The 27,169-nt window shown below is 41.0% G+C and overlaps 9 protein-coding genes across 9 annotated transcripts; 5 read left to right on the forward strand and 4 right to left on the reverse strand.

The window, feature by feature from the left end:
- Positions 1-241: 241 nt before the first annotated feature.
- On the reverse strand, positions 242-3,062 carry IL334_000432 (uncharacterized protein; the record flags this gene model as incomplete). Its single annotated transcript, XM_062932216.1, has 9 exons — positions 242-442; positions 541-627; positions 738-887; positions 986-1,231; positions 1,301-1,439; positions 1,501-1,562; positions 1,632-1,732; positions 1,814-2,734; positions 2,813-3,062. The coding sequence occupies 9 exons, from the start codon at positions 3,060-3,062 to the stop codon at positions 242-244; spliced, it is 2,157 nt and encodes a 718-aa protein (XP_062788267.1).
- A 781-nt stretch (positions 3,063-3,843) lies between these two features.
- On the forward strand, positions 3,844-7,983 carry IL334_000433 (uncharacterized protein; the record flags this gene model as incomplete). The annotated part of the gene is made up of 12 exons (XM_062932217.1): positions 3,844-4,347; positions 4,407-4,620; positions 4,700-4,828; positions 4,902-5,040; positions 5,111-5,189; positions 5,252-5,348; positions 5,398-5,475; positions 5,535-6,229; positions 6,341-6,470; positions 6,546-6,719; positions 6,785-6,954; positions 7,054-7,983. 12 exons carry the CDS (start codon positions 3,844-3,846, stop codon positions 7,981-7,983), a joined length of 3,339 nt encoding a protein of 1,112 aa, XP_062788268.1.
- A 779-nt stretch (positions 7,984-8,762) lies between these two features.
- On the forward strand, positions 8,763-10,099 carry IL334_000434 (60S ribosomal protein L2-A; the record flags this gene model as incomplete). Its single annotated transcript, XM_062932218.1, has 4 exons — positions 8,763-8,768; positions 8,984-9,135; positions 9,377-9,950; positions 10,064-10,099. The coding sequence occupies 4 exons, from the start codon at positions 8,763-8,765 to the stop codon at positions 10,097-10,099; spliced, it is 768 nt and encodes a 255-aa protein (XP_062788269.1).
- Positions 10,100-10,857: 758 nt separating this feature from the next.
- Positions 10,858-14,276, forward strand: IL334_000435 (uncharacterized protein; the record flags this gene model as incomplete). Its single annotated transcript, XM_062932219.1, has 7 exons — positions 10,858-10,922; positions 11,077-11,163; positions 11,298-12,007; positions 12,074-12,353; positions 12,414-13,152; positions 13,214-13,419; positions 13,493-14,276. The coding sequence occupies 7 exons, from the start codon at positions 10,858-10,860 to the stop codon at positions 14,274-14,276; spliced, it is 2,871 nt and encodes a 956-aa protein (XP_062788270.1).
- An 897-nt stretch (positions 14,277-15,173) lies between these two features.
- On the reverse strand, positions 15,174-16,879 carry IL334_000436 (uncharacterized protein; the record flags this gene model as incomplete). Its single annotated transcript, XM_062932220.1, has 2 exons — positions 15,174-16,253; positions 16,400-16,879. 2 exons carry the CDS (start codon positions 16,877-16,879, stop codon positions 15,174-15,176), a joined length of 1,560 nt encoding a protein of 519 aa, XP_062788271.1.
- An 825-nt stretch (positions 16,880-17,704) lies between these two features.
- On the reverse strand, positions 17,705-18,810 carry IL334_000437 (protein BMH2; the record flags this gene model as incomplete). The annotated part of the gene is made up of 6 exons (XM_062932221.1): positions 17,705-17,763; positions 17,826-17,899; positions 17,964-18,065; positions 18,134-18,304; positions 18,373-18,679; positions 18,747-18,810. 6 exons carry the CDS (start codon positions 18,808-18,810, stop codon positions 17,705-17,707), a joined length of 777 nt encoding a protein of 258 aa, XP_062788272.1.
- A 1,969-nt stretch (positions 18,811-20,779) lies between these two features.
- On the forward strand, positions 20,780-22,835 carry IL334_000438 (uncharacterized protein; the record flags this gene model as incomplete). The annotated part of the gene is made up of 11 exons (XM_062932222.1): positions 20,780-20,803; positions 20,887-21,013; positions 21,086-21,306; positions 21,376-21,541; positions 21,603-21,774; positions 21,847-22,046; positions 22,109-22,151; positions 22,208-22,280; positions 22,344-22,358; positions 22,417-22,506; positions 22,569-22,835. The coding sequence occupies 11 exons, from the start codon at positions 20,780-20,782 to the stop codon at positions 22,833-22,835; spliced, it is 1,398 nt and encodes a 465-aa protein (XP_062788273.1).
- Positions 22,836-23,387: 552 nt separating this feature from the next.
- Positions 23,388-24,319, reverse strand: IL334_000439 (uncharacterized protein; the record flags this gene model as incomplete). Its single annotated transcript, XM_062932223.1, has 5 exons — positions 23,388-23,410; positions 23,500-23,586; positions 23,805-23,876; positions 24,064-24,196; positions 24,308-24,319. 5 exons carry the CDS (start codon positions 24,317-24,319, stop codon positions 23,388-23,390), a joined length of 327 nt encoding a protein of 108 aa, XP_062788274.1.
- Positions 24,320-24,657: 338 nt separating this feature from the next.
- IL334_000440 (uncharacterized protein) lies at positions 24,658-27,000 on the forward strand (the record flags this gene model as incomplete). Its single annotated transcript, XM_062932224.1, has 5 exons — positions 24,658-24,685; positions 24,748-24,814; positions 24,884-25,000; positions 25,103-25,994; positions 26,083-27,000. The coding sequence occupies 5 exons, from the start codon at positions 24,658-24,660 to the stop codon at positions 26,998-27,000; spliced, it is 2,022 nt and encodes a 673-aa protein (XP_062788275.1).
- Positions 27,001-27,169: the final 169 nt, after the last annotated feature.

Consider the following 27,169-nt stretch of genomic DNA (forward strand, 5'->3'; position numbering starts at 1 on the left):
TTCTTATCCAAGTAAGTAAGGGAACAAAGCCCGAATAGACTTTCAATTTTGTCAATATCATTCAATGTCCTGTTTATTTCCATGTGAACCCTTTGTCTTCCCTTATTGTCCTTCTTGCTATTGGGGACTTGATCAATCTGGTCCATATCCGCTCGTTGAGATTTCCTATTTTGTGTTGTCGATATCCCAAGACATCACGAATCCACCAAAATACCAGTATTCAAATGGACAGCAAGTGATCTTATATCTTCGGATTACCCCAAGATCTTTTTTCCAATTTACCATTGCCAATTTCCAATACCATCAATTTCCTAAAGAATGGCATGTTACTAGAGTCGAACTCGAACGATTGATCTTTCAAATCGCGTCCGCGAGTTATCATCTCTAATGTCTGACATGAGAAGACACCACAATCAGATCCATTATCTTGTTGCGGTGTATGCTATACGCGATACCATGTTTCGATCAGTAAAGGGACCAGCTCTGCCTCATTTTATGATGAAACAGAATGGCAGATCGAGTCGAATGGCGATCACTCACATCGTTGAATTCATTCGTCCATCCATCGAAATTGAATGATTTTTTTTTACGTTCCATGTGTTCATCAGTGAGATATGCTCTTACTCTCTGTAACGCAAATAATCAGTCAGCTCTGGTATTTCAAATCAGAGGCATACGAAACAGGAAATTTTCGTGAAAACTGCAAGTGGACTAGATTTCCAGTAACATAATCTCACCTTGAATACGTTGGCCCTTTGATTACCAGAATCACCCATCGAATCGTAATACTCGATTCTTTTCTTCTCGAGGTTGATTGCACAAGCTGTCCAATGCATATTCCCTATATTTATAGGGAAAAGAACCACGTCGAAATCGAAGATATCCAGCTGTTCATCATCAGTCCAGAATCAGCACAGGTTTTTTCTCATCTCTCATTGTTACAATCTAGGATTCAGGGGGAGATGCAAGAGGAGAAATCACTTACTTTCCTGGTCCATCTTTTAACAGCACTATGCCCACTGTCCGATATTCTCTGGTAAAAGAACGAATTGAAGAAATGGATTTTCTTTCCACCATCGGTCTTGGCTCTCTCAATCATCATACCTCCGTAGAAGTTCATCACTTCATCATCTAACCACATGGTGTTCTTCAATCTTCTCAAAGACTGTGCTCCACATTCAGCTACAGAGATTTTCGCTTTGAATGAGGTGTTATTGAGATTTTCGATCACCTGTAATTCATCGAGGGGTGCTTTAGATGTGATACTTCCGGTTTTCGTATCGTATGATCCAAGACGTACCTTGTTCTCTTGTTCCGGGGTTAGTGCAGCTGGGACTTTTGGTTGAGTCAATCTTTCTTTTATCTCTTTTTCCTTACGGATTTCTTCATCTATGATTTCTCTTAGAGAACTGGCTACTTCACGAAGATCGTGGAAAGGGCTTTTGATGGGCGGACTATCAGTTGACTGTATTTCGATTATGCGTTCTGAAAGAAACTTACCCTTCTAAGGCTTTATCCTTGGCGGCCTTGCCTTGGGCACGCTTCCTGCTTACATCATATATCTATTGCGAAAGACACGTAAGCAATCAGAGCAATTTGGACATGACTGATGCGCAGAAAAATCCACTCACAACAGGTTTCGGTGTTGTTTTCTCTTCTAATGTCACAGGTCCACCTTGATTGGCCAGTAAAAGGTTTCGGTAGACGAATTTATCATTCAGTCCGGCTTGCACTAATCCGACACGATCAAAGAAAATTCAGCTTTAATGATCGTGCGAATATAAAATGCTACAATTGTATAGATATGACTTACCATACATTCTGTGTGTGACTTCGGCTGCATTCTTTAATGGTTGACCCATGAGCATTCGTTGCACCCTTTGCGCTGATTTACCCAGGTTATATTTCCCTTCAGCTTCGACGACGTTCTTCATCTTTGTCAGTTGTGCACGTATATGAGATTGTTGAATCCTTTCACTTTGCTTCGATGATCTGAGATTACTTTTACGTTTCCGATGTCTCTCACTTTTCGTGCTATGGCGAGAAGAAGTACTTGATGATGGGGATGGACTTCTTTTCGCAGACAAAGATAACTCCCATGCTTTACGTTCGTGCTTTTTTCCAGATAATGATACGTCAGGTCGAGAAGGTTGCTTTCTCAACCCGTCTCTGAGAATAGTCCCTAAAGTAAGTTGGCTTTTATTGAATTTACCGAATTGCTGTTGAGGCGTAGGTAGTTTGGGGTATATATCCAATGTACGTTTTGATGGTTCAGGTTCAGCTTCTTCAGTCTGGCTTTGCGAATCGGGTGGTGTAGGTAATTGTTTTTGTGAAAACGTTTCACTGAAGAGCAAGGGACCATCGTTTGATAATGATGGAGAAAGTCTTGGTTTACTAGGTCCTGCTTTTGCTTGTATTTGGGATGAATGGAATGAGTTTGGTTTGATCACGTGATTTTCCCTTCCATCATTATCGCTCTCTTCATCCCCATCAACTAGATCGATAGGGTTATCTGATGAGGATCCAGCATCTTCCTTATCCCCATCATCTATGGATCTAGATGACGATGAGTGATCATGATCATATGAATTGAGAAGAGCTAATGAACCTCCGGGATAAGGTTTCAGTGAACCGTCACTTGAGTTTAAAGGAGGGCTGTATGAAGAAGACGAAGAAGAAGGTTCCTGATCTTGGTGATTGGAAGATGAATGTGTAGGAGCTGTTTGTTTTATAGCTAGAATTTTTAACCATTTGTAAATACGCCAAATCTGATATTATCAGGAAATAGGCAATGATGACAACAACGACTTACGATTAGATGATGATGCAGTTTGCAGTACAGATCCCATGATGAATCTCTCCAAACTATCCGTGATTTTGCTAAATAGACTAATTGACTTTGGATTTTGTGATTTGGATTTTGTCAACGTTGATGTCAATGTTGATGATTTCGATTGATTGTTTTTAGGTTCAGGTGAAGATTTCCTTTTTTTAGGTCGATGATCTATATCGTCTTCTGAATGATTTGAGGATGAGCGTCTCTTTATGCCGTGCTTAGACATTTGGATGGACGATCAATAGCTATTGTTGTATTTTCAAAGCAAGAAAACGGTATGGTATCAAAGGGAATTCGATCAAAGGGTATTTGAGAGTTGAGATGATATAAGTTGAAGAGATTGTCGTGGTTATGAATGGATCGTGTATCTCATGAATTTGTCGCTGTGGTCCGTTTCTCTCTCTTCTCTTGATCTGACAGCGAGGATGAGGATGTGGATCTCTGAGAGGTGAAGTGCCCAATGTGTCAATGTTCGGATGTGATGAAAGCATGCAGAATGATTCAAGCTGAAAAAGCAAAACTATCCATCTATCTCTACGCGGCGCCTTCGGTGATGACGGGATCAAATTGGGATGCCACGTGGTGATCCTGTTTGGTGGGTGTTTTGGTTTTCTGTTGTTCCCCTGTCCATCATCATCATCTTCTTCTCCATCTTCTTCCTCATATTCAGATTGAGAACGTTCCTTCTTACCTATATGTACCTTCACATCAGACATCATAGCCAGTAGCACGAGTGTATCCACACGACAATACACTCTTCAACGGTCTTGTAATTATCGATATCACTCATTCAAGTTCGAACAATCCACTAGTTAGTGCACACGATCGATTTGTTTATCTAATCGCCTCTCCACTTTTATCTTCGCTTTCACGTTTCAACATCTCTTAGTACTCTATTGATATATTTGGCTATTCACAATCAAACACATTAGAAGTGTACAGGAGTCGCGCGATCATTCGATTCGCGACTCTTTGTTTTTGATCACTTTGCAACTCCAAAACTTCAAATGACAGGATTACAACATACTACTTCATCTTCCAATCTATTATCGACAGATATTGATGATATAGAGAAATCGAAAGGTGCTTTTTCCTCTTCCTCTTCCTCTTCATCTCCATCTCCATCTTCAACTTCTGGTAGTGGTAGTGGACCAAAAGAACTAGGTGATCCAGATTCAGATTCAGTCATGATTGATCCACAAGATCCTTCCTCTTCCACCTCTACTTCCACTTCCAGCTCCTCATCTGCTTCTACTTCCACTTCCACTTCAACTCCAACTTCGATTTCGCAATCCACAAGTAAGCCGGAGCAAGGTGAAGAATCAAAAGAAGCAGAAGGGACAGATGATGTAGTCATGAATGAGAATGAAGATATCCTCGATCATGAAAACGATAATGATAATCAACTCCAACAAGATTCAGGTATGGAAGAAATCCCAGACGGAAGGAATGCAGATGATTCAAATGGCGATATAGAAGCTGGTTCAAACCAAGAAGGTAAACGTGTCAAGGTGAGTCTCCGTTTTTATGTTTATTCCCGAATTATGAGTACTGAACGAAACGTGACTAGGTGTACGAACTCCATGATACGTCATGGCACGATCGAGGAACAGGATTTTGTAGAGGGATATACGATGATAGACAAGATATAGCTTTGATCGTTGTGGAACCTGAAGATTTCGAACAAGAAGGTGGAAAAGTTGAAGGTGAAGGTGGTTTCTTAAAGAATGGTCTATTATTAAGTGCCAGAGTTGAGAAAGAAGATATATATGGTAAACAGCAAGGTAAGTGCAGTTCAACTGAAATAGAAAATGGACGGGACGTATCACTGTGATGTCAATTTATGGTTTTCTCTCTTTTCAGATACATTGATAGTCTGGACGGAACCTGCGACGGGTCTAGATATGGCTTTATCATTTCAAGATCCAGAAGGATGTGAGGATATTTGGCAATTCATTTGTGAAGTTCAACGACATCTATTGAATGTAGCTGGTAGGTTCACAGACCAAATCTTATAAACTGTCATTCTCGATAGTATCTAACTATATCCGGTGAATTCACTCAGCCGACGCAGAAGCACATCAACAAGTCCCATCATCCTCGTCACCCGTCGCCAACTCACCTATGCTAGGTCCTACTTCATCAGCCATGCAATTGTCAGATTCGAGAATGCCATGGCAAGTGCCAACTTTAGCAAATATAAGGTAAGCTTTTGCACCACGTTAACAGCATGAAGGGTAAGGTGATAGCTTATACTGCTCGTAATCTAATTAGAGATCAAGAGATGTTCATCAGAATGCAAGCAAAGTCACCGGTGGGGAGAGAAAGGGCCGTTGAGCATATATTGGGCGAAGTGAGTTATCCATTCTCCGAGACTGGAAGAGAGCTCGCTCATATTTGTAATCTGGTTGCCAGGACTATATCAAACATCTAATAGTAGTACTGGAGCAAGCGGAAGATTTGGAAAGTCTGGATGATCTACACATCTTGTGTTCTTTAATGCAGACAATATGTAAGCCACAAAGATCGCGGCGATCAGGTCAGCTGACAAAAGACGACAGTACTTTTCAACGATAATGGTATTTTCGAGTACATACTGCTAGACGAAATATTTGAAGGGGTGATGGGGATGTTGGAATGTAAGCTGATCGCCATTGTCGGACTCCGTCATCAGCTGACTTATGGTCATATTGTATAGATGATCCCGAGTTTCCAGGATTGAAAGCTTCTTACCGGCAATACTTCAAAGACACTGCACGGTTCAAGCAAGTGGTGGAAATCAGAGATGAAAACATACGTCAAAAGATTCATCAAACGTATCGATTACTGTATTTGAAAGATGTTGTTCTTGCACGACTATTAGATGATCCAACATTCAACATTTTGAATGGATTCGTCTTTTTCAATCAAGTCGATATCATCAATCATATCCAATCGAATGATCCGCTGTTAACCCAACTTTTCAATGGGTTTCATGAACCACCACCACTTGATCAAGATATAGAAAAGATCAAAGATGAACCTTTAGATGAAAGGAAACGTGATGTTGTAATGTTCTTGCACCAATTAATGATAATGGGTAAAGGTGTACAATTACCCAGCAGGTTAGCATTATATCGAAATTTAGTTGAAAGAGGATTATTATTCGTTTGTGAATGGTCTTTCAGACGAAAAGAACCACATATCTTACATGCCGGAGCTGAAATATTAACTTTGGCCGTTGAACATGATTCAAACGTAGTAAGGATGCATGTCCTCAAAGAAGATGAAGTCAAGAGGAGAACTTTGATAATGGAGATTATTGGACTATTGCATTCGACCAAAAACTTGGGTTTAATGTCACAAATGTCAGATACATTGAAAACATTACTTGAATCTCCTCCAGAAAATGAAGTGAGTCATAGTTTCTTCGCCTTCCTACATTCGTGACCGAGTAGGCCATACCAACCAAGCGGACACACGAAAATCCCAAGCTGACTTGATACCTTTTCGTTCGCCTGACAGGCATTTGTGGCTCGTACGAAAGAAGGCCCAGTAACAGAAAACTTCAGTACAATGTTCTACGAGACATCTGCAAACAACTTGTTCAAACCGCTCTTAGAGGCACCTGACATCAAAGCGGAGCTCACCAAAAGTAAGTGCATTTCCGCCTTCGATACGCGGTAAGCGCTACAACAATCAGAGCTGATATATTGCATCATTCCATAAGGTCCAAAATTCAGGTTAACCCGTGAACATATTACACTTCTTCAGCTTCTTGTGGAATTATTATCCTTCTGCGTATTGAACCATACTCACAAAGGATCATATTTCATTCTGTCAAATCCCATTTCAAAGAAAGTGGTCAATCTGTTATACGTGAAAGATAAACCATTACGACATGGTAAGTATTTATCCACATCTTTTGTCGCCTATGGGTTGATGCATAATGCTGATTTCGATGTTTAGCTGCATTACGGTACATTCGAGCATGTCTCAAAACTCCAAATCATTTCATACATCGTTACTACGTGAAAAACGATCTCTTCCTACCACTGTTAGAATTGTTGGAAGAAGAAACTACACGAGATAATATGATGAGTTCGGCTTGTATGGATGTTCTTGAGTTGATCAGACGTGTAAGTATACGTCCTTCTTGATCCACGTCACGGCTCGAGGACCTTTTCTTCGACATCTTTAGGGAATGCAGCTAAATGTCGGACTTCTCTGACAAATAGGATAACCTCAAGACAATCATTAATTACCTCTTCGATACGTATCGCGAACGAATCGAACAATTAACATCTCGAGCATTCTTACGAAAATACATACTAGGTCTACGTAATCGATGGGAAATCAACAACGAGCCTCAACCACCTGTACAACAGCCTACTTTAGGTGAAGGCGAATCAAGTAAATCACAAGTCAAGAATCGATCTACGACAGAAGAGGAAGATTACTTCAATGCCTCTGATGAAGAAGAAGTTACACCTACATCCAAAGTATCGCCTGTAACGGAGACTATACCACTGAAGAGGAAGAGAATGTTGACTCATGGTGGAGGACCTGGATCAAAGAAGCGACCTTCAGGTGCAAGGCAACAACAAGCTTCCTCTTCTTCCTCCCCGTCAACAGCTACAACTAACAGTGGTCCGAGTACACCAGGAAGTGCCAGTGGCGGTGGAGCGTTAGGATTAGATTATGATGATGGTTCAGATTCAGATAATTCTTCGTCAGGTAATCAGTCTCCCAGGCAGTCACAAAGATTACAACAACAACATCACAGTAACCAGCTTCTGTCAGAAACTCCAATAACTTCAGATATTAAGCCCACAGAGGTTTTGGAAGAAGATTTGGGTGATGTTCAATTACGTATGAGAGCTAAGAGACAAAGAGAAGAAGAGGAAGAAGAAGGTTTCGCAGGTTTATTGGTCGGTGCAAACTCTACCACTTCCAACACCAATAGCAATACAAACTCTTCGGACAGACCACCATCCATCATACCGAAAATAGAGCTGAAAAAAGATGGTGCCGGTGATCAAAATGCAAAGGATTCATCATCATCGGACACAAACACAAAAAAGAACAGTTCAACTCCGGTGAAGGATATGGGTAAGAAAATAAGATTGAATCTAGGGTTTGGGAAGAAACTAGGTGGCGGCAAGTGATGGGGCTCTTAGCCATTGAGAGGGATTCCAGGAGGAGAAGTCAAGAGAGCAAGTTGAACTTATGGGTAGGAAAGGAGTTTTAGTGTATTTTGTACCAAGATAAGAAGCAGTAACATTGATTGCATTCAGTCAAAATCACATTTGAAGCGACACTCGTAACGTATTTGGCATTGGAGCTTTATTAGCATTATGATACAATTTTCTTATGAATATGTTTGTGATGCATCGACGAATTCCTGGATTGATATCAACGTGATCAACCGACGCATGAGCGGGTAGGAAACAGTGCTGAGCACGGTGTGATTACAATGTCTTTGTGACTGATTTAACTTGCCAATTGTCCGGCAAATGCAAGGCATAAAATAAAGCATGCATGCAGTTGAGAATGAAACAAATATGAAAAAACACATCGAGGTTATCGGATATAAGTGTTATCACCGACATGACGATGTAGTGAAGGAGATATTATAACACCGAGTGTGGCACTCATCTTTCTCCTTCTCTGTCATTTTCATCAGAATTGATCACTTTGTTGTTACGGTGGATGATGGTACGGTGGAGTGGGGTGTTGAGCTACTGCTGCCCTAAGTTTCACTCTCACTGCTCACTCACTCACTGTACGATCCTATCGAAAGGTTTCAATCATATCAACCATTTTGTGGTCGTTTTACAGTCTTTCTCCTTTAACCTTCAAGTCTTCTCAAACATATCGTGAGTGTATCCTCATCTGTTAACTGATCGCACAAGTGATAGTAGCTGATATCGAACTGTATTAGAAAATGGGTGTAAGTTCTTCATCTCCCATCTTCCGTCTTCACCATCATCAGCTTCGGACATCGTAACAGAGGCCGTGCAAGGAGTAGTACAAGTAGGCGATGGGAAAGAAGGGAGAGACTAGGAAGATGGAAGGGATGGAAATGATGACTGGCTTGTGCAGATGGACAATAATGGATAATGGAAATCTGACATTAACATTTTTATGGTACTTTTCTTTAAATAGCGAGTTATCAGAGCTCAAAGAAAGTCTGGAGGTATCTTCAGATCCCACACCCACCACAACAAAAACCCAGCTCGATTGAGGAACCTCGATTTCGCTGAAAAGAATGGTTATATCAGAGGTGTAGTAAGGGAGATCATCCACGATGCTGGTCGGTGAGTCTGAACATTTTCAAAAGGACTTTGGAGGAAAGATCGTAGTAGGGAGCATTGCTCGATGACCGAGATGAGATGAGAAGGACTGGGAAAGAAGGGATGAATAAAAGCGTGAAAGCGCATGGAATGGGGTAGTACACATGGAGTCGAGGTATTAGATAGTCGAACGGAAGGGAAAATGTCGAAAGTCAAATCGTATAGTGGGAAGGACATCGCTCATACATATTGCAATTTCCCACAGAGGTGCACCCCTCGCCACTGTCGTCTTCAGAGACCCTTACCGATACAAGCTCCGAAAAGAGACTTTCCTCGCTACCGAGGGTATCTCTACCGGATCTTTCATCTACGCCGGTAAGAAAGCCACTTTAAACGTTGGTAACATCCTTCCCGTTGGTCAAACTCCCGAAGGTACCATTATCAGTAACGTCGAGGAGAAAATTGGTGACCGAGGAGCTCTTGCCCGAACTTCCGGTAACTACGCCACTGTCATTGGACACTCTGAATCTGGTGTAACCAGAATCAGACTCCCTTCAGGTGCCAAGAAGACCATCTCTTCAAGATGTAGAGCTACCGTTGGTATCATCGCTGGTGGTGGAAGAATCGACAAACCATTCCTTAAAGCCGGTAGAAAACACCATGCTATGAGAGCCAAGAGAAACTCATGGCCTAGAACTCGTGGTGTTGCTATGAACCCGGTTGACCATCCCCACGGTGGTGGTAATCATCAACATATCGGTCACGCTTCTACCATGGCCCGAGATGCTCCATCCGGTCAAAAAGCTGGTCTTATCGCTGCCAGAAGAACCGGTCTTCTCGTGAGTCACCCTTTCATCATCATCATCATGATTATCTCTCTCTCTCTCTCCCCACCAAAATGTCAGAAATACATTTTGCTGATATGTGTGATTTTGCGTCTTGCGTCTTACAGCGAGGTACTGCTGGAAAAACCGTCGACACCGCTTAAGCGAATGGGCTTTAGTTGTAAGATGGTTTTCAGTGATAGTAGGATGGTTTTTGGGTTGTGTAGTAGGGATGGATTTAACCTAGGGATGATAAAAGGTTATTTCTTCATTCAAATTACAAAATTGGAAGATTTCGGTCTCTTGTTTTTGTACGTTCACAAAAGAAGACAAAGATTCTTTCTCTTATGCAGATTTCATTCTCGGCCATCTCATCGTGATTGTGTCCACGTCGGGTCTTGATGTCCGAATTGACGCCAGACAAACAAGGATGCCGATGCATCTGTCTGAATGCCACTTAGTCAGTGTTGATGATGACGAATCAACGAATGAGAGATGGAGGAAGACGTCACTTTTCGGTTAATTTCCATAGCAAAGAGAGAGAGAGAGAGAGAGAGAGAGAGAGAGAGAGAGAGATTGTATGATCTGTCTGATGGGTTATTAACCTATTCATATCATCCTTGTTTATCACTCATTTGCGCGATCCATTCGTACCTTCCTTCCTTGCTCCTATTCCATTCGGTGGTGGGGCACATCCTTAACATCCTTAGAACATCCTTTCATTTCCCATTCACTTCCAAATGTTCCATCTCAACTCCGCTTCCATAAAAGCGAAATGTCATCGGCAATGAGCTTTTTGACTTGATCAATCATATTAATTGTCGACATTACATCATTGAGTTTTCCAGTCTTTTCCCCTTCTCCTTCTCAATTATCGTTTTGGGCGTCTTATCATTTATTCTGTCGTTTCAATTGGGACAGTATGTCGAATAGACAGAATACGAGAAAGGCTTCCGAGTCAAGAAGATCTGCTTCTGATCTTGATCGGTGAGTGTCACGATACTCTGCTTGAATTACTGGTAGATGAATCGTCCATTCCCCCGGTCCAATCAGGGGGTTTGGGGTCAAGATGTCTTTGACTTATTTGCATGATGGGGAAGAAAGCTGACTTCATCACATATATCTGATCATAATGATTCAGCGACGCTAAAGGTGAAGCTGGAAATCTTAAGAATCTCTTAACCGTTCAACTACCTTGGAGCAGGGAAGTCGACTCATGTCGAAAGAGGTGAGTTATACCTTTCCTTATCTACAATCATACTTGCTGTATCATATTTTCTCACGTTATGCTGCTCCTCCTCAACCTCTCAATATCCAAGAGCATAGTATCGTGCTGACATGATGTCGTCCTTCATCTTGTAGATGTCGAGATATACATCTCTTACTCCTATTCTCTCACCCATTATCACCTTACGCACAATCACTGGATAACTTATGGTATCATACTTCTTATCTGTTGATAACATCCTATCGAAGCATAATATCAAGTTTAGAAAAATCATTACCCCCTCCTCCTTTTCCCTCAAACCCTTCTTCGAATTCTCGTAGAGGAGGAAGAACAGATAACAATCATACCCAAAACAACATTGGCCAAAACCAAAATCAAAACCAGAACGAATTGAAGAAATCATCAACTAGATTCCGACAATTCTTATCATCAGAAGAAACTTTCTACAAATCACTAATTAGTAGATTGGTTCGGTTTTACGATTTATATGATATTAATGATTTATCAAATTATCTTTTACAAGCTAGGATACCAATTTCCCAAAGTGAACAACAGCAACAAGGACAAGGACAGAGACCAAGTGAAGGAGATGAGCTCGATATTGGTAACATTGGAAAAGAAGAAAAGAGAGATAAATTATCTTTAATATATAAAGCCGTGATTTGTCTAGGTGATTTAGAGAGATATAAAGAACAATACAATGAAAAGCCAAAATCATCAAAAGATAACAAGCACAATTCTTCTTCTTCCTCAAGAAGAAGATTGGTAGGAAATAATCAAGAAGAAAAGTTTTCACAAGCTAGGAAATATTATGAGATCGCTAGAAAACTCTTACCTGATGATGGTTAGTGAAATAAATCTCTTGCGCATCACGAGAAAGCATTCTAGACTGATTTCGTCTCGTCTTTAGGATCTGCATTCAATCAGTTGGCTGTAATCTCCACTTATCTAGCTGATAGTTTCTCAACTACGTATTACTACTTTCGAGCTTTCGCGATCAGGAATGCTTTCAAAGGTATTGACGGGATCTTATATGATCATCTAGGAAAAGCCACCGAACGATGGAGAGTACGGAGGAGGGAAGAGAAAGAGAGAGACATCCAAGATGTTATTATGGATGTCAGAGATGAAGTGAAAAGATGGAAAGAGGAAATGATAGTTTTAGTGGGAATACTATATCTCAAAGCAGGGTAAGTACTAGTGTGTCCTTACGATTAGAAAACAAACTGATTAGATGATACATGATCTAGATTCTCATTGCTTCCTACACTACAACCGAATCTTCTCGGTCGATTCTCAAGCCTGCTAAAGTCACGTCAGCTTTCTACTGAGGTGATTGTTCAATCGGCTGTGATAGTAATAGGATCCCATTATCACGCACGTAATACAGCTGGCTTAGAACAGGATCCCAAGCTTGTTCAACGATCACACGAAGCTGAATTACGTGCTTTAGACTTATTATTAGGTGTATTTGAAGCGATTATGCAGATAGGAATCGAGGAATTGGAAGAATTTCGTTCTACTTTAGGTGGAGAAAGTGCCTTGGAGATCGAACAAGATGACGAAGATGATGATGGGATCGATACCCATCTATATCAATATATCAGTGCGATTTTGAGACGAATACTACCTTCTTTAAGGATTGTTTCAAAATGGATAAAACTTGATCTTGAATATTTAGCTCGTCAACAATCTTCACCTACACTCAAATCTTTCTGGACCACTTACAAACGATTCATTGATTCTGTTTCGACTGTTTTCCCTATTGCTCAATTGCCTTCATTGACCGAGCCCTTGGAAGAAGATATCGATATGAAAGGTTTCTTGCCACTCCAAAGAGGTATCACAATTGAAGGTGGATTCAACAGTGGTGTTAACGAAATTGAAGGAAACGATCCCATTGTCCAAGGAGAAGTTCATCCCAATGAAGAGCAGTTGATGAGAATCGCTGATATCCAAGTAGATGCTAGATTGATCATGCAAAGTGGCGTGAGTATTGCAACCCTATCTGTATTTCTGGGAAGGCTTTTCCTGATTTTTCGTATCATAGATTGGCGCATTGCTTCTCGGTGTTCAACCCTTAGGATTAGTTCCAGCCGTCTTTGGCGTTCCTAGAGACCAAGAGTCTGACATCGCCTCTGTAAGCACTGAAACGGAAGATGATCCTGTCAATCTTGCTATGAGAGCCACTTTAGCTTCGGAAAGCAGTGTAAACGGAGATGAAGAAGCTGAAGAGATCATTGTATGGGGTAAAAGGTAAAATACCAATTGACAGATTCAGGTATTTCCATGGTGAATCCAGCTGATCTATGGGATTTATTGTTAACAGCCCACTTCCTCCCAATGTACCTGCTCCTTCGACTATCGGAAATATATCTGCTGCTATACCTTCGAATAAAAAGCCAACAGCGTATGACCTTCTTCAAAATCTGATGTTGGAAAGTACACCTACTCCCCCTGCTCGATCTACCATCCTACCTCAAAACCCACCTACCGCATCTTCCCCTTCAATGGGTATAACTTCCTCTGCTTCTCCTCATCTGCAAGGAGTAGGAAACGATAATTTGTCCACTCCCGGTGGAGGAGGGTTGCTATTCGGTGCTAGTGGAGGTGCAGCTCAAGGAAGTAGTATTTGGACTATGACAAGGGAAGAAAGTGAAAAGGGTCAGAAGAGATCCAGTTTCTCTGGTCAAGGTGCGAACTCCGGAGCGGGTGGGAACGACCTGGCTGCTATTTGGGGTAATTCGACTCAAACTGAAACTGCTCCCAACCATACCAATAACGTCCCTATGCTTCCGACAACAAGTTTCTTACCTCAGTTACCTGGCCCTGCCCCTGCTCCTTCGGCTCCGCCTACAATACCGCAACCAAATCTGTACTCCCACGCCCAATACTCCTACACGCCACCACCACAACAGCAGCAGAGTAATACATGGGGTATGTCGTCCGTACCTCTACCACTACCACAGGCACAATCCATCTCACCTGCATATCCTTATGATCACAATCAACAAATACCATACTACGCTCAACCGGCTTATTATACCCAATCATACGGTAAATGGGGTCCTGTACCTGGTTCCGGGACAGGAGGATATCAAAACCCACCATAGAACAATTCAGTTCGTTTCTACAATCATGTACCGACGTTGGGTATGGGAACCTGACTTTGGATCAAATCAATGATGACGGTGATAACTTCTTGTTGTTTTATCAAATAGCAAGTTCGGATTGACAAGCTTACTAGAGTCACGATGCTTCATGCGATCAACAGGGAATTGAAGGATTAACATCCGACAGCTTGGAAAACTATGGACTGATTGGGAGAAAAGATTGTCAGAGAGATTGTGAAGGAAAGGATACAGCAAGATTCTCAGAATCCCAACACATCCTGTGTTACTTCAATATCAACCTCGTGCCCATTGAATATATGCAATTTGAAAATGTATGCGATGAATCAATCATTCCATTTGTTTCGTATTAATCTGATGAATCATAAGAGTAGATGCGCACTTATGACTCGTCGAGTATGATGACCTGATCTGATCCGTATTGATTGAAAGTGAAGCGAAATAAAACATAGTCTCAAATAGGGTTACCAGAGTCATCTGGTCTAATCAACAAGTGACAAAGGCTGAGAATACTGAATTTAGACCCAGAACAGTTTCTTCCAAGGTAGTGAAGTACATGCAACTGTATTAGAATATGATGACTGTTCGGGTTTTGACATTTGTTGTACCTCGTGTGCGATACATTACGTTCAAGGAGAAAAAGATTCATTCGCGCATGGAGAACTGATTTTGCATTGAATAGAGTTTATTCATAATCTCATAGTACAGATTTGTATACCTTACGATAGTATGTGACTAGATACCTGAGTGATCATCCGTCAATAAGCAAAATAAAGAGTAGAGAGCTAATCAAGTTTCTACTTGTTATTTCTTTTCTTGACGGATTTTGGTATTCACATTCTTTTAAAATCTAATATCCATCTTGTCTGATTTTTCATTTCATTTTTCATTTCCCTTTGGTAATTGAAAAACGTTCAACCAACCAGACCAAGTTTGGTCCCAAGAGACGGCTGACTCAGGTTTGACTATATCCCAACCTTCTTGATTACCCATCCATCTTAGTTCTTTCTTCTTCCTTTCTTCTTTCAATTCATTTACAGTGATCACTTTACCTGATTTGTTTTCTTCGGTCGTCAATTCCCTTTGACCATTTTCATATTGTCTCGCCAAGTCAATTTTTGGTTTAAGGGATTCATAATAATCTTTTTTGGCTTGATCTACTCTTGTATGCAATTCCCTCGCTGCATTATTATAATAAATTTCATTTTCTTTATCGAATTCGAGATCTTTCGTTTCGTCAAACGGTCTTATATGATTATCGATTATCGCCAATGCTGCTTCCGAACCTTGTTTGACTCTGTATCGCTCAGTGAAGAAGGATTTGATCATTTGTGGTATTTGTGTGAATCCAATGTGGTTTACAAAGGGTAAGAACAATATCGGTGGTTGAGGTGGTAATGGATTAGGTGGTGTATGATATTGACTTGGGATTTGATATGCTGTTGATGATGACGAAGATGATGGTGGAACTTGTGTTTGGTGAATGGGTGAAGGTCTAGATAAAAATCCTAATCCAGTTGCAGGCTTGATTGGCTGAATTGGAGTTGAAGAGGCGACTTGATCTGGAGCGAAAGAAGGTTCTATACTTTGATCAAGGGAAGTAGAATCAGATGAAGAAGTATCGATGGTCTCATTGAATACACCATCATTCTCTAATTTTTTTTCAATTTCATCTTCCCATTTCCAATCATTCACATCACCCATCCAACCTCTTTTCAGACCTTCCATATATTCTTTGAAACTTGCTCTTCCGACCAGGACGATCCCACCTTCCAATTCTTTCTGTTTCGCTTCTTCGGGAGTTAAGATGCCAGGCAACGATAATTGGGGTGGAGGAGCTTCAAGACCCAATGCCTGACGACGTTGAGATAGGATCGAAGCGTGTACTTGACGAGTGATGGATCCGTGTAATGGCGCTGTTGGGAGTGAGTAATCTATAGCTGCTGCTACGAGGTATGGCTATTCGAAGTTACACTTTAGCAAGTAGTCAAGAGCTGCAGTATCGGTAAAGATGGGAAGCGTATGATATAAAGGACCATTGAGAAAATTCGATCTCGAAGAATTATATGATTTATAATGCAAAATACAAAAATAACTTAACTCACTTTAACATATTTTCTAAAATACCTTAAAGCTCTATCTGTATCTTCATCACCACCCCATTTCGCGCCATAAACCGTTATTTTTCTAGGTATACCTAGACTTCCACCTTGTAAAACTTCTTTGCTCTTATCTTGGACTAATTTGATGGTTTCATTTTTGATCCTCTTGGACTCCATTCTATCATAATAATAAGTCGCCGTTATGGAACTTGTTATCGTCCAGAATATGATCCAATTTCTACTTGGCAGTTTTGGTTTCCAAGTCAAGACGGAGTGTGGGATTCCCGTATGAGATAGAGCCGATCGGAATCCAGTCAATTCTTTCGGTACATTAGGCACTTTAGATACATTAGGCACTTTAGGTCCGGGTGGTGAAGGTGCTATGGGAGATGCAGGAGGAGGATTCGTAGGTGCTGCTTGGGGAGGGATGGCGGTGTTGGTCGGAGGTGGAGGCGATGGATGAGGATGTTCGGGTGCCGACATCGTGAATACTAAAAATTCACAATCTTCAAATCCTGAAGATATACAGATCAAGAATGAGAGATTAACATCGAGTATGAATAAAATCGAAACAACCAAAATGTCAAATTCAACTTTTCTGGAAAGAATCAATTTAATCGGGTTAATTCCACGTGGTTTTGCATTTTTGGGAAGATCAAAATACACCATTTTCACTCAAATTCTGAAATCGCAGGTAGGCGTGACTTCATTCAGCTTATCCTGTTTACAATTACTGCTGGGATCGATTGATGAGACGTATGTATGTCAAATAGTACGAGCATGAGAAATTGATAAGGAAGCACATGATCTTCCAGTTTCACGAACCAGAACTAGGTGACTAAGATTGAGGCACTTTCGCATGGTCGTGCAGTAAAGAGATACATAAGTGTCTTCAAAGTTCTCAAACATTGTTCACTGTTCAAATCTCATCCCTCATGCAAGCTCCTGTAACGTCGGACTCAAGATCGTGCAGACTTAGAGGTGAGAAATCAATCGTTGTATTTCGGGAAATTAGGTTTTATCTCTCAGATAAGCAAGTATATGAAAAGATTATTTCTTTAAATGACATTTCGCGGAATCATACCTAAATAAGTGAACAGAAGATGGGTGAATAATGAAAAAGGAAAATCTTGACAATGAATAGAGAAAAAGAGGAGAAAGAACCCGAAGTTTGATTTGAGATAGATAAACTCATAAAGGATATAATTTCTTTCATCTTTATGAATTCACTACGGGAAAATAAAAGATTTAGGTATGGGAGCGAGGGGCAGAAAAAAAGTCTTCAATTGTCGATTCGTTTCATTATTTTTAAGCGGCAGCAGGAGCGGCAGCTTCCTCCTTTGGTTCCTCGGCATCCTTGTCTTTGTCTGAAGACATCATCAGAGTCAGCGAATGCACCTTTGGAATCGAAATATAGTAGGTAACTAACCGGTAGGCTCGGTCATGTCTGAAGTCCACAAGGTAAGGTTGTCTCGGAGAAGTTGCATGATAAGGGTAGAGTCCCTAGTACGACAAACAACATCAGCATGTCTTTTTCACTATCTTTGTCCAGCAATATCAAACCCACTTGTAGGATTCCTCAGAGAGGGTGTCAAGCTCAGCGATGGCATCATCGAAAGCTTGTTTGGCGAGGTGACATGCTCGATCGGGACTGTTGAGGATCTCGTAGCTGAGGGTTGATTGATTTATTAGCCTTTCTTGTTCCATCTAACAACCAGAATTTCTGTGGTCACTCACTAGAATACAGAGAAGTTAAGAGCCAAACCAAGTCTGATGGGGTGAGTAGGGGGGAGCTCGGTGACGGCAACGTCGGAAGCAGCCTTGTAAGCCTCGAGAGACTTATCGGCAGAGTCTTTTCGCTTGTCACCGGTGGCGAACTCAGCGAGGTATCGGTGGTAGTCTCCCATCCTAATCGGCATTTATCAGCTTCTTGTTGCCTTTACGTATTTCTCGCACAAGAGTATGAGTCCACTCACATCTTGTGGTAGAAGACTTTGGACTCGCCAGAGGCAGCGGAAGGGATAAGGTGTTTGTCGAGAACCTCGAGGATGTCCTCACAGATCTTGGCGAGCTCAGCCTCGATCTTTTCTCTGTAAGCCTTGATCATGGAAACTTGAGCCTCGTTACCCTTGGATTCCTCCTTTTGTTCAATGGAGGAAACAATTCGCCAAGAGGCACGTCGAGCACCGATGACATTCTTGTAGGCGACGGAAAGGAGATTTCGCTCCTCGACGGTGAGTTCTTGGTCAGAAGAAGCGACGTGCTTCATGTTCTCGACCATTTCTAAAAGGCGAATTCTGCGTCAGTGGCAAAGTCGGCGAGATATATGAAACCGAGAAGCGACACTTACCCTCATATCGCTCAGCTTGCTCAGCGAGCTTGGCAAGGTAGACGGAATCTTCTCGGTTGGACATCTGACAGATGGTTTAGACGTAATCGGAGGCGAGAGGGTGTATTGACGAGTAGGAGTGGAGAAAAAGACAGAGATGGTGGTTGTACGTTGATGGTAGCGAGATAAGGGTTTTGAGAGTGAGGATAGTAAAGCAGTAAATAGATCAGCATATGTACTCTTCGTTCATATCCGTCACCATGTAGAGGAAGCCAGAAAGACGAGATATCACAATGGACTGAGTGAGACTCAGCCACGTCGTGCGACGAGGTAATGAAGGAAATAATCAATACAATAAATAGTATGACGCGATTCAATTCCCATCCTCCTATCCGGACGTGTTCACATTGCCGACAATCGATCTGATCGAATTGAATGGCTGGAAGAGATCGTTTCGTCTCGTTTGGAAAAAGGAAGGTGGTGCAAGGAATGCTATGTTTTGTTTCTAAGAGAATCGAAACAAGATAAAACACGACTCGATCGCACGGACGCGCAAAAAAGCGCGTCGTCAGACCTCAGTCTATCTTCCCCCAAACTCCCACGGACAAACATTCTCCTCATACTGAAGTACACCATGCAATAGCTAACTCACCTTGAGAGTATTTGTGATTGTTGGCTGTTGACAAGTTTCGTCAAGTGAATAATGGATTTGGGTTGAGTGATGAATGAGTAGGTTGAAGGGATGTTTTATTTTGTTGAGCGATAAGAAGGTCGAGTGGACAACAAATGGAATTGAATTCAATACGTTAGCTTTTCCTATTCAATCCAACAGTATGAAGTAAGACGGAATGATGAGTGTGAAGGTAACGAAAGAAAACGGATGATGATGAAGGACAAAGGAAGGATTCATGTATAGCGATGAAAGAGACAGAGATAAAGGTGGGATGGAAAGAACGAAGGTGACGATGATATGAGCGTTGAATGACTCCACCGTTTATCTTTCCTCTCAATCCACGTCGTCTCCCTTCTTTCCTCTATGCATGGTACAGTCTATCATGGGGATCGAAAGATGGGTTGTGCACTCACATTTGATCAGGTGATATAGTCTGAAGATGAATATGTACTGGTGTACTTGTGATATTGATGTAAAGATGATGGAATGTGAAGGAAAGTGTTACCGGGGTTGTTAGGTAGGGGACAGAGGGGAGATGAGGTGGATGAATGGCAGCAGTAGTAGTAAATAAGCAGTGGTAGCGTGGGTTGGCGCGGCTGGGGAAAGACAGAGAGAGGGAGGGAGAGAATAAAGGGTTCAACAAGGAGGGGGTGGCAGCTCATACAGGATTAAAAGTGAATGTGGCACTTGATACGGTATATCCCAGTACAAAAAAGCAGCGAAAGGGGTAATAGCAGTGCATTCAACCTTCATTCGCGGCGTTATAATCGGAATTATCAAGAGGCGGATTCAATTGTTCAGTTTGTTGTCACAACACACTTACGTCATTTGTGCACCCCCCCCCCCCCTTTTGGTTTAATTCAGTATATAAACGACGCGTCCAACGTGGCGATAACGGATTCTTTTTGATTGATTGTTTATCGCTGAGCCAAGAAGGCACGTCAAAGGAATTAGGCATGGGATGGAGGTCATCGGGGATCCTGATTGCGGTTGACGCCGAGCTTTTATTTCTCCACTCTCATGGGCAATATTGCTTCCATCTTTCAGTCTCTCTTTTGATAATTGATCATACTCATCTTTAACACAATCTCATTGTATTGACTGATCGTTGTTCATTCAGACAACCGCAGATTCTCGTCTTCCTACACTCAGAGCTGATTGAGGCTCAGCAACAGTCATCGACTAAATCTTGTTTCTGCAATTGACAGGCGCTATTCCAGTCCCTACCTTCAATTACCTAATCAAAGTTCATTCTTTCCCGAAAACAACGTTCCTTTCACTCATCTATCAAGCAAACGCAGACTCGTCACTCTCTTCTGCGCCCACAAAGCGTCAGTACCGTATACGCAAATACTCATCATAGCTGAGGATAAATTGTAAAATGGCATCTCACATGGTTCCTCAGGTGAGTTCTCTTATTCCCATCTCTTCTTTTTGAGAAACGTTTGTCAGAAGTCTTACTAATCTCGTTTTCAATTACTTTTTTAGGAGGAGCTCCCTGTTTTGGAAGCTTTAATCACCATTCGAAATCGTCTCACTGCTTTGAAGAAAGATACAACGAAATTCATTCGTGCTCCGGATGTTATGCCAATCTACAATTCAGTGGTTAAACAAGGTAAATCCCACATTCCTGTTCTTTGGAATTCACAAGACATCTGTTGATCATCTGAATTCATATGAAAATCAGTGACTCGGTTGAATACAATCAGAGACGAACAATCGCATCATCAATCTTCTCTATCGAATAACGCAGCAGCATCCTCATCAACCTCTAAACCTGCCATACCTGAACCCAACAGGGTCGACACTGTCTTGGCGGATGTTTTCGGCTTACTCAGTTTATTCTTTCTCACCATTGGTAAAAGTAGAGAAACTCCTGCTACCTACTGCCAAATCGCTTCTATGAGAGTAAGCAGCTGTTATTAGCTCGGTCGAGATTTCTAGAATAGCTATTGATTCGCTTTGTATCCTTTTTAGCATCTCCTCTCTCACATGAATGAGTCAGGTGCTTATACGGAAGAGATTCTATTACCTATCAGAGAAAGGTTAGATATTCTCAAGAATGTTATCAAGCAAGACTCCGAAGATGGTAAACACCCTGAACCAATCGTACGGTTGATGTTAAGAAAGTTAGAGGGAGTTGGTGAGTTCAGCTATCCCCTTTATCAGTCTCGAGCAATAACAGCTGACATGATATTTAAAAGAACATCAATTGCATGACCTTCTTGCTTCTCTATCGGTCCTTTCAGTGGAGCTTGTTCCTATACATCAACGTTTGGTAGCTTCCAGAAAACAACTTGCTGCGATGGCCGCGGAACCAAAACCTAACAAGGCGGAATATAAAGCCATCATTGAGGATCTAAGGAAGATCGATTCGTGAGTATTGGAAGCACCATCACTCTCCTCCTTCATAATGATGAATCTTGCTGACTGTAGTGTTTGAATCAGAAAACGAGTAGATGGTAAATTCCTTGGACCAGGGGGTTCCTTTGTTCCTGAAGGACAGGCATTGTTATCGGGTCTACTAGAATCATGTTTCGATATTACACAAGATATCAAAGCTAGAGAAGCTGAAGAGGAGGTTACACCAACTTTGAAACCTATTTATGACCGATTAAGTGAAATGAAGACCCAACTGGATCAACTATGTGCGTAACTACTGTTCAACCATCATTGTTTGACACTGAATGCTGACCAACGGGATTCATAGTATTAACTCATCGATGGACCTTGAGAGAAACGGATTTATACAAGTGAGTTGTCATATTTATACGTAGGAGGATCGTAGACTAACGTTGCAAACGAATAGTTACGCATTATCACTCAGAGAAATCGATGCTATGCGTGTTGATGGCAAATTCGTGGATGCTGACGGGAACAAGGTGAGCTATATCTTGACTCTCGCTCACGCTCTGTAGTAACTAACAAAGCTGTAATGTACACAGGCTGGCGGACAATATGTAAGCTACCTCTGCATCGACTTTGCCATACAAACGAGCTGACTGTACATCCATATAGGCTTTGTTGTTCCTTCTGCGTCGATGCCATGGTTTGCTTTACAGATTAATGTCTGAGTCTGAGCCAATCTCTGAGGAACTGATGCCTGTCGTGAGTGTTATTACGGTATCGGATAAGCGGTTTCTCGAATTATGCTAAATTCACCTTCTTAGGCAAATAAATTATCAACAATCAAGAAATGTCTTAATGAGGTGTTGAAATATGGTGGACCATACACTCCGCGCGATTTGTATCCTTATCATTTGGCATTACATCAAATCGATTCATTGAGGAAAGATGGTAAATTCTATGCTGACGATGGAAGTATACCTGAAGGACAAGCAATTTTAGTGGCTCAATTATCTGAAGCTCACGAATTGTTGGAGATGTTGAAGGAAAGTATGAGTGATGAGGAGGATGAGGACGAGGAGGACGTTTAAACGCTACATTCTTTGAGCACAGGCTCTCCTCAGGAGGAGCACAAGAACGGCAAGAACAGACTAAGTGAAAATGGGAAGAAAGAGTTGTAAGAAAATTTGATATTGTCGATTTTAAAATTTTTAAGTCACCTTTGCATTAAATAATCCTACAGTAAGAAGCAGTGGTTTTGATTTAAGACGGTGAGAGAAGCATATGCACCTTTTAGAAAAATTTAATTGTCATGTTCGGTATGTCGCTGTACTGTATCTTCTGGTGAAGGTAAGGATGCTGAAAATGTCAATTGTGTGAGACCGGGAATCGCGTATTTATGAAATACCTCACTCGGTTAGTTATTTGGACAATTGGGCAAGTCCAATACAAAGTTCTGGGTATATATAAGATACATGTTTGTGTGTTTGCTTCTATATCATGTCTGATGGTAACACCAGTATACTTTTTTTCGTTTCGTGAGAACGTTTCATACTACATATGTTTGTATTGTGTATTGCTATTGAAGAATCCAGGAAATGTAGATCTGGTCTGAGTTCTCCGGTTTGAGAATTCGATCTATCCTATGCGAAAGGGTTTTCGATTTCTATAATCAGGAAAATTAAGAGTTCCAAACATGATTTAGCTATCTGATCGTTGTGAACATCATGGATGGAAACAAAGAAATTTGCTCACCTGCTGATCCGTCTGTAGGAGATATCAAAACTATATTAGGTCCTCTGAGAACTACTAAGCCTAAATTACGAGGTTGTAATGTGTTGTCTAATAGAATATGTGTATGATATCAGTTGAGGATGTCTATGTCTATTTCGCTGATTACAGAATTGCGGAAAGAGAGCGAGAGAGAGATTACGGGGTTGGTTTTCTTTCAATCGAATAAGGATGAAGGAAAGGTAAGGTGATCTTGGGTATTTAGGTCATTCCCAATTTTAGGTGAATAGAGCTGGATAAATGATATAAGCAGATAAGATCCTACTCACTCTCGTATTCTTCTACTACATCATCCATCACTAAATTCATTAATTGATCATAACCTTTCAATATGCCTATGACTAGAGTGAGATGTACATCAGTCAGTTGCCAAGTTTCACCGAACCCGATCATACTGCCCACATCCCATACAAGGTGATTTTGGTGTGGATGGTGGGATGGAAGTTGACGATTTCCATTCATTCATTCGTGAATGTCGCTGATCATTCAGACGTAAAACGCAAACGTAAAACGTAAACGCAAACATACCTTCTCTTCCACCCATGAATTTTACTCGAACACTTTGATCTACATATTGAGCCAAGTTCAATATGGATTCTCTCTTTTTCCTATCGCCTGATTGAGCGTTGTTGGCTCCTCCGCGAGAACCGCCTCGGCCGCCCTGCGGTCAAACGGCAAGTCAGCTTCTGTGTCTGAAAGAGGGAAAAAGTGAGAATAGAAAATGTCAAAAGACAGGAGGAAGAATGGCTGGAACTGGGACGCCGACACTCACTCGTCCTGACATATTGATGTGCGAACTGGCAGGTATCTAGTGGGTCGGAGGTATTTATTATGGATTAATCCAGTGTTATTGATCTGTTATTCTGTACGGTATTGACGAGGAATGTAGTGCGTCAAGAACTCAAAGAAGAGATGGGATGAAAAGGGTCAATCGAACGAAATCATCAGGGTGACCCTGATATTATCCAGCTTGTAAATGATGGGTGGTTTGGCTGAGCCTGATAATACCGGTTACCATTCTGTCACTTCCTGTTCTCTCATTCTACCTCTCTATATATCTGCACTATTCCTTCCACCTATATATCTTCACCACATACTTGTACTTACGATAAACAGCCCAATATGTCCCAATCGGACCTATCATTCCCTCGTAAGCTGTCGTCGTCTTGGTTGCTATACTCAACGAGTCTCAGCTGACGGATGGACAAACAGTGCTCAGTCTGTTGAGTAAAGAAAGAGCCGTTTACGGTCTTCGAAATGGTGATCACGAGCGATACAGGTCAGCTTGTCAATCTTCAAGTGGCTTGGGCATCATATACAAGGTCAGCTGACATGTCGTGGAATTTAGACGACATTGCGCCAATAAGATCCATAGACTCCGTCAAGTAACAGGTCAAACTTGTGGTAAAGGGAAAACGTACAAATCACCTCCTAAATTAGATACAGATAGCGTCAAAGATGTTCGGTGAGTCAGCTCATCGGAATCACAATCATATATCGACCGTCAAAGTCATCCAAGCTAATTTGGGGAACTCATTGGTGCGGCCACGATCATCACTGTCACCAGAGACCTTCAATTATTATTATTCTCAGCTGAAAGAGCTTTAGCTCATTCTCATTCTATCAAATCTGAATTGACTAGAATCAAAAGTAAAAACACCAATACCACCACCAGTACCAGTAAATCGAAAACTAGTCCAAATTCATCTCCTTCAGCATTGAAGAAAGATCAATTATCGTGGTTAAGGAAATCACTTAAAATCTCTACTTCATTATTCGATTTAATCAATGCACTTTCATCCATTCCTGACAAGGTAGATGGCGACAACGACAAGAACGAACAAAGCAAAATGATTATCAATCAAAAGACTAAAAGTGAAATGACAATTTATCAATTAACGATTAGATCTGAATTGTTTTTTGAAAAAGGAGATTTTGGATCATGTTTGTCAGATTTAGCAGTAAGACGTAAGATCCTAAGTCTTTTAAATCAAGGATCCAAAAATTCATATGATGAAGCTTTATCAAATGAATATATCGATTCACATGATTCTTTGATAAGATACTGTGCGTATAAATTAGGACGAAATGATTCACATGATATATCAGGTGTGATGAAAGATCTGGAAAGTGGAAATGGGAACGGTGATGACAAAGATGGGGATGAAGATGTTTTGGAAGCCGCTTTGCCAGGTTTAAAAGATGTGTTGGAAAATCTCAAGAATGAATTGGGCAATGAGGAAATCGAAAAAGATAAAAAGAAGTTGAATGATATTTCATTCTCGAATGAGAAGATCGAATTCAGAAACGCTGAATTAGTCAAAATCATGACTAAAGTTCAAGATGTTTTATATAGATTTGAGAATAAAAAAGGAAAAGGTATGAGAGGTTGGGATAGAGTATTAAGTGTTTTGGGTGAAGCTGAAGGTATCGCCAGGAAATTAAAGGATGATCATGAGGTATGTCTTTTGAACTTCATTATCACACTATTCTATATGAAATGCAACTCCGTATCACATATATTAACGATCTTTTCTCTTTCCTCAGGCATCAGGATCATCTACATCACTTCGTTCAAACGAGATCACCAAATCGCTCAATCTGGCTCATGACTATATCATTCATCTACTTTTATCTCATCGAATCAAGCGAGATTTATCCTTGATCGATAATCTTTCTGCCACTTTATCGACTTGTTTACCTACAAACGTCGGAGATCTAAAGATTAAAGGTGGCAAAGTGAAAACTGAAGAGATAGTCAAAGGTTTAGGTGGAATCATCAAATTACTTGATACCGTCTTACAGAGTTTAAGAGGTATATCAGAATTAACAATTGTTCAAGAAAAAGAAGGTGTCCGAATCGGTGTACAGGGTTTAGAAAATTATTATCACGCTTTAAGATGTTATTATCTAGCTAGATTACATTGTCTTCATCCAAATTCATCATACCCTTCTTCGGTTGCTTTATTGGAAAAAGCTAAAACATCAATCGACAATTCTGTTCATGATCTCACCAATCCTATCATCCCATTAGAAGAAGAGATAATCTCTATATCAAAAGAAACGATTGAAACTTTGAAAGAAGATATTGAGATTTTAGATGTGGCTTCAAAGAAAGGATTATTCTCTCAAAATATCGAAAAACCAGTCTTCTTCGATATGGCTTTCAATTATATCGATATTCCTTTCGATGAATTAGAGGTTCTCAGCGGCAAGAAAGAGAAATCTACTTTGACTTCCAATTCAACTTCGACTTCGACTCAGACCGGAGCTCAGGTGATCGAAAGTGCCAATACAGTGAAAGACAAAGCAGTAGAAGGGATCAAGAAATTGACTAGAGAAACCAGAGAAACTACTCCTTTCGTAGAGAGACATTCTAATGATGATGACGAAGACACTTCATCTGCGAATCAAGCGCAAGGACAAAAGAAAGGTTGGTTAGGTGGCTGGTTTGGTAAGAAATAGTCTTGAATCAATTCTCATATTCTCATACCAAGATTGATATTTAATCTTATATGCATTGAGAGTTTGATTTTGTATGATTCTATTTCATTATAAATGCCATATTCAATGAAGAGGAAATGCCTTGATGTCAGTCGATTGTTTTACATGGTTACAGAAGGAGCGAGATTGC

This window comes from Kwoniella shivajii, chromosome 1, assembly GCF_035658355.1.
Source record: "Kwoniella shivajii chromosome 1, complete sequence".
In the NCBI taxonomy this organism is placed as follows: domain Eukaryota; kingdom Fungi; phylum Basidiomycota; class Tremellomycetes; order Tremellales; family Cryptococcaceae; genus Kwoniella; species Kwoniella shivajii.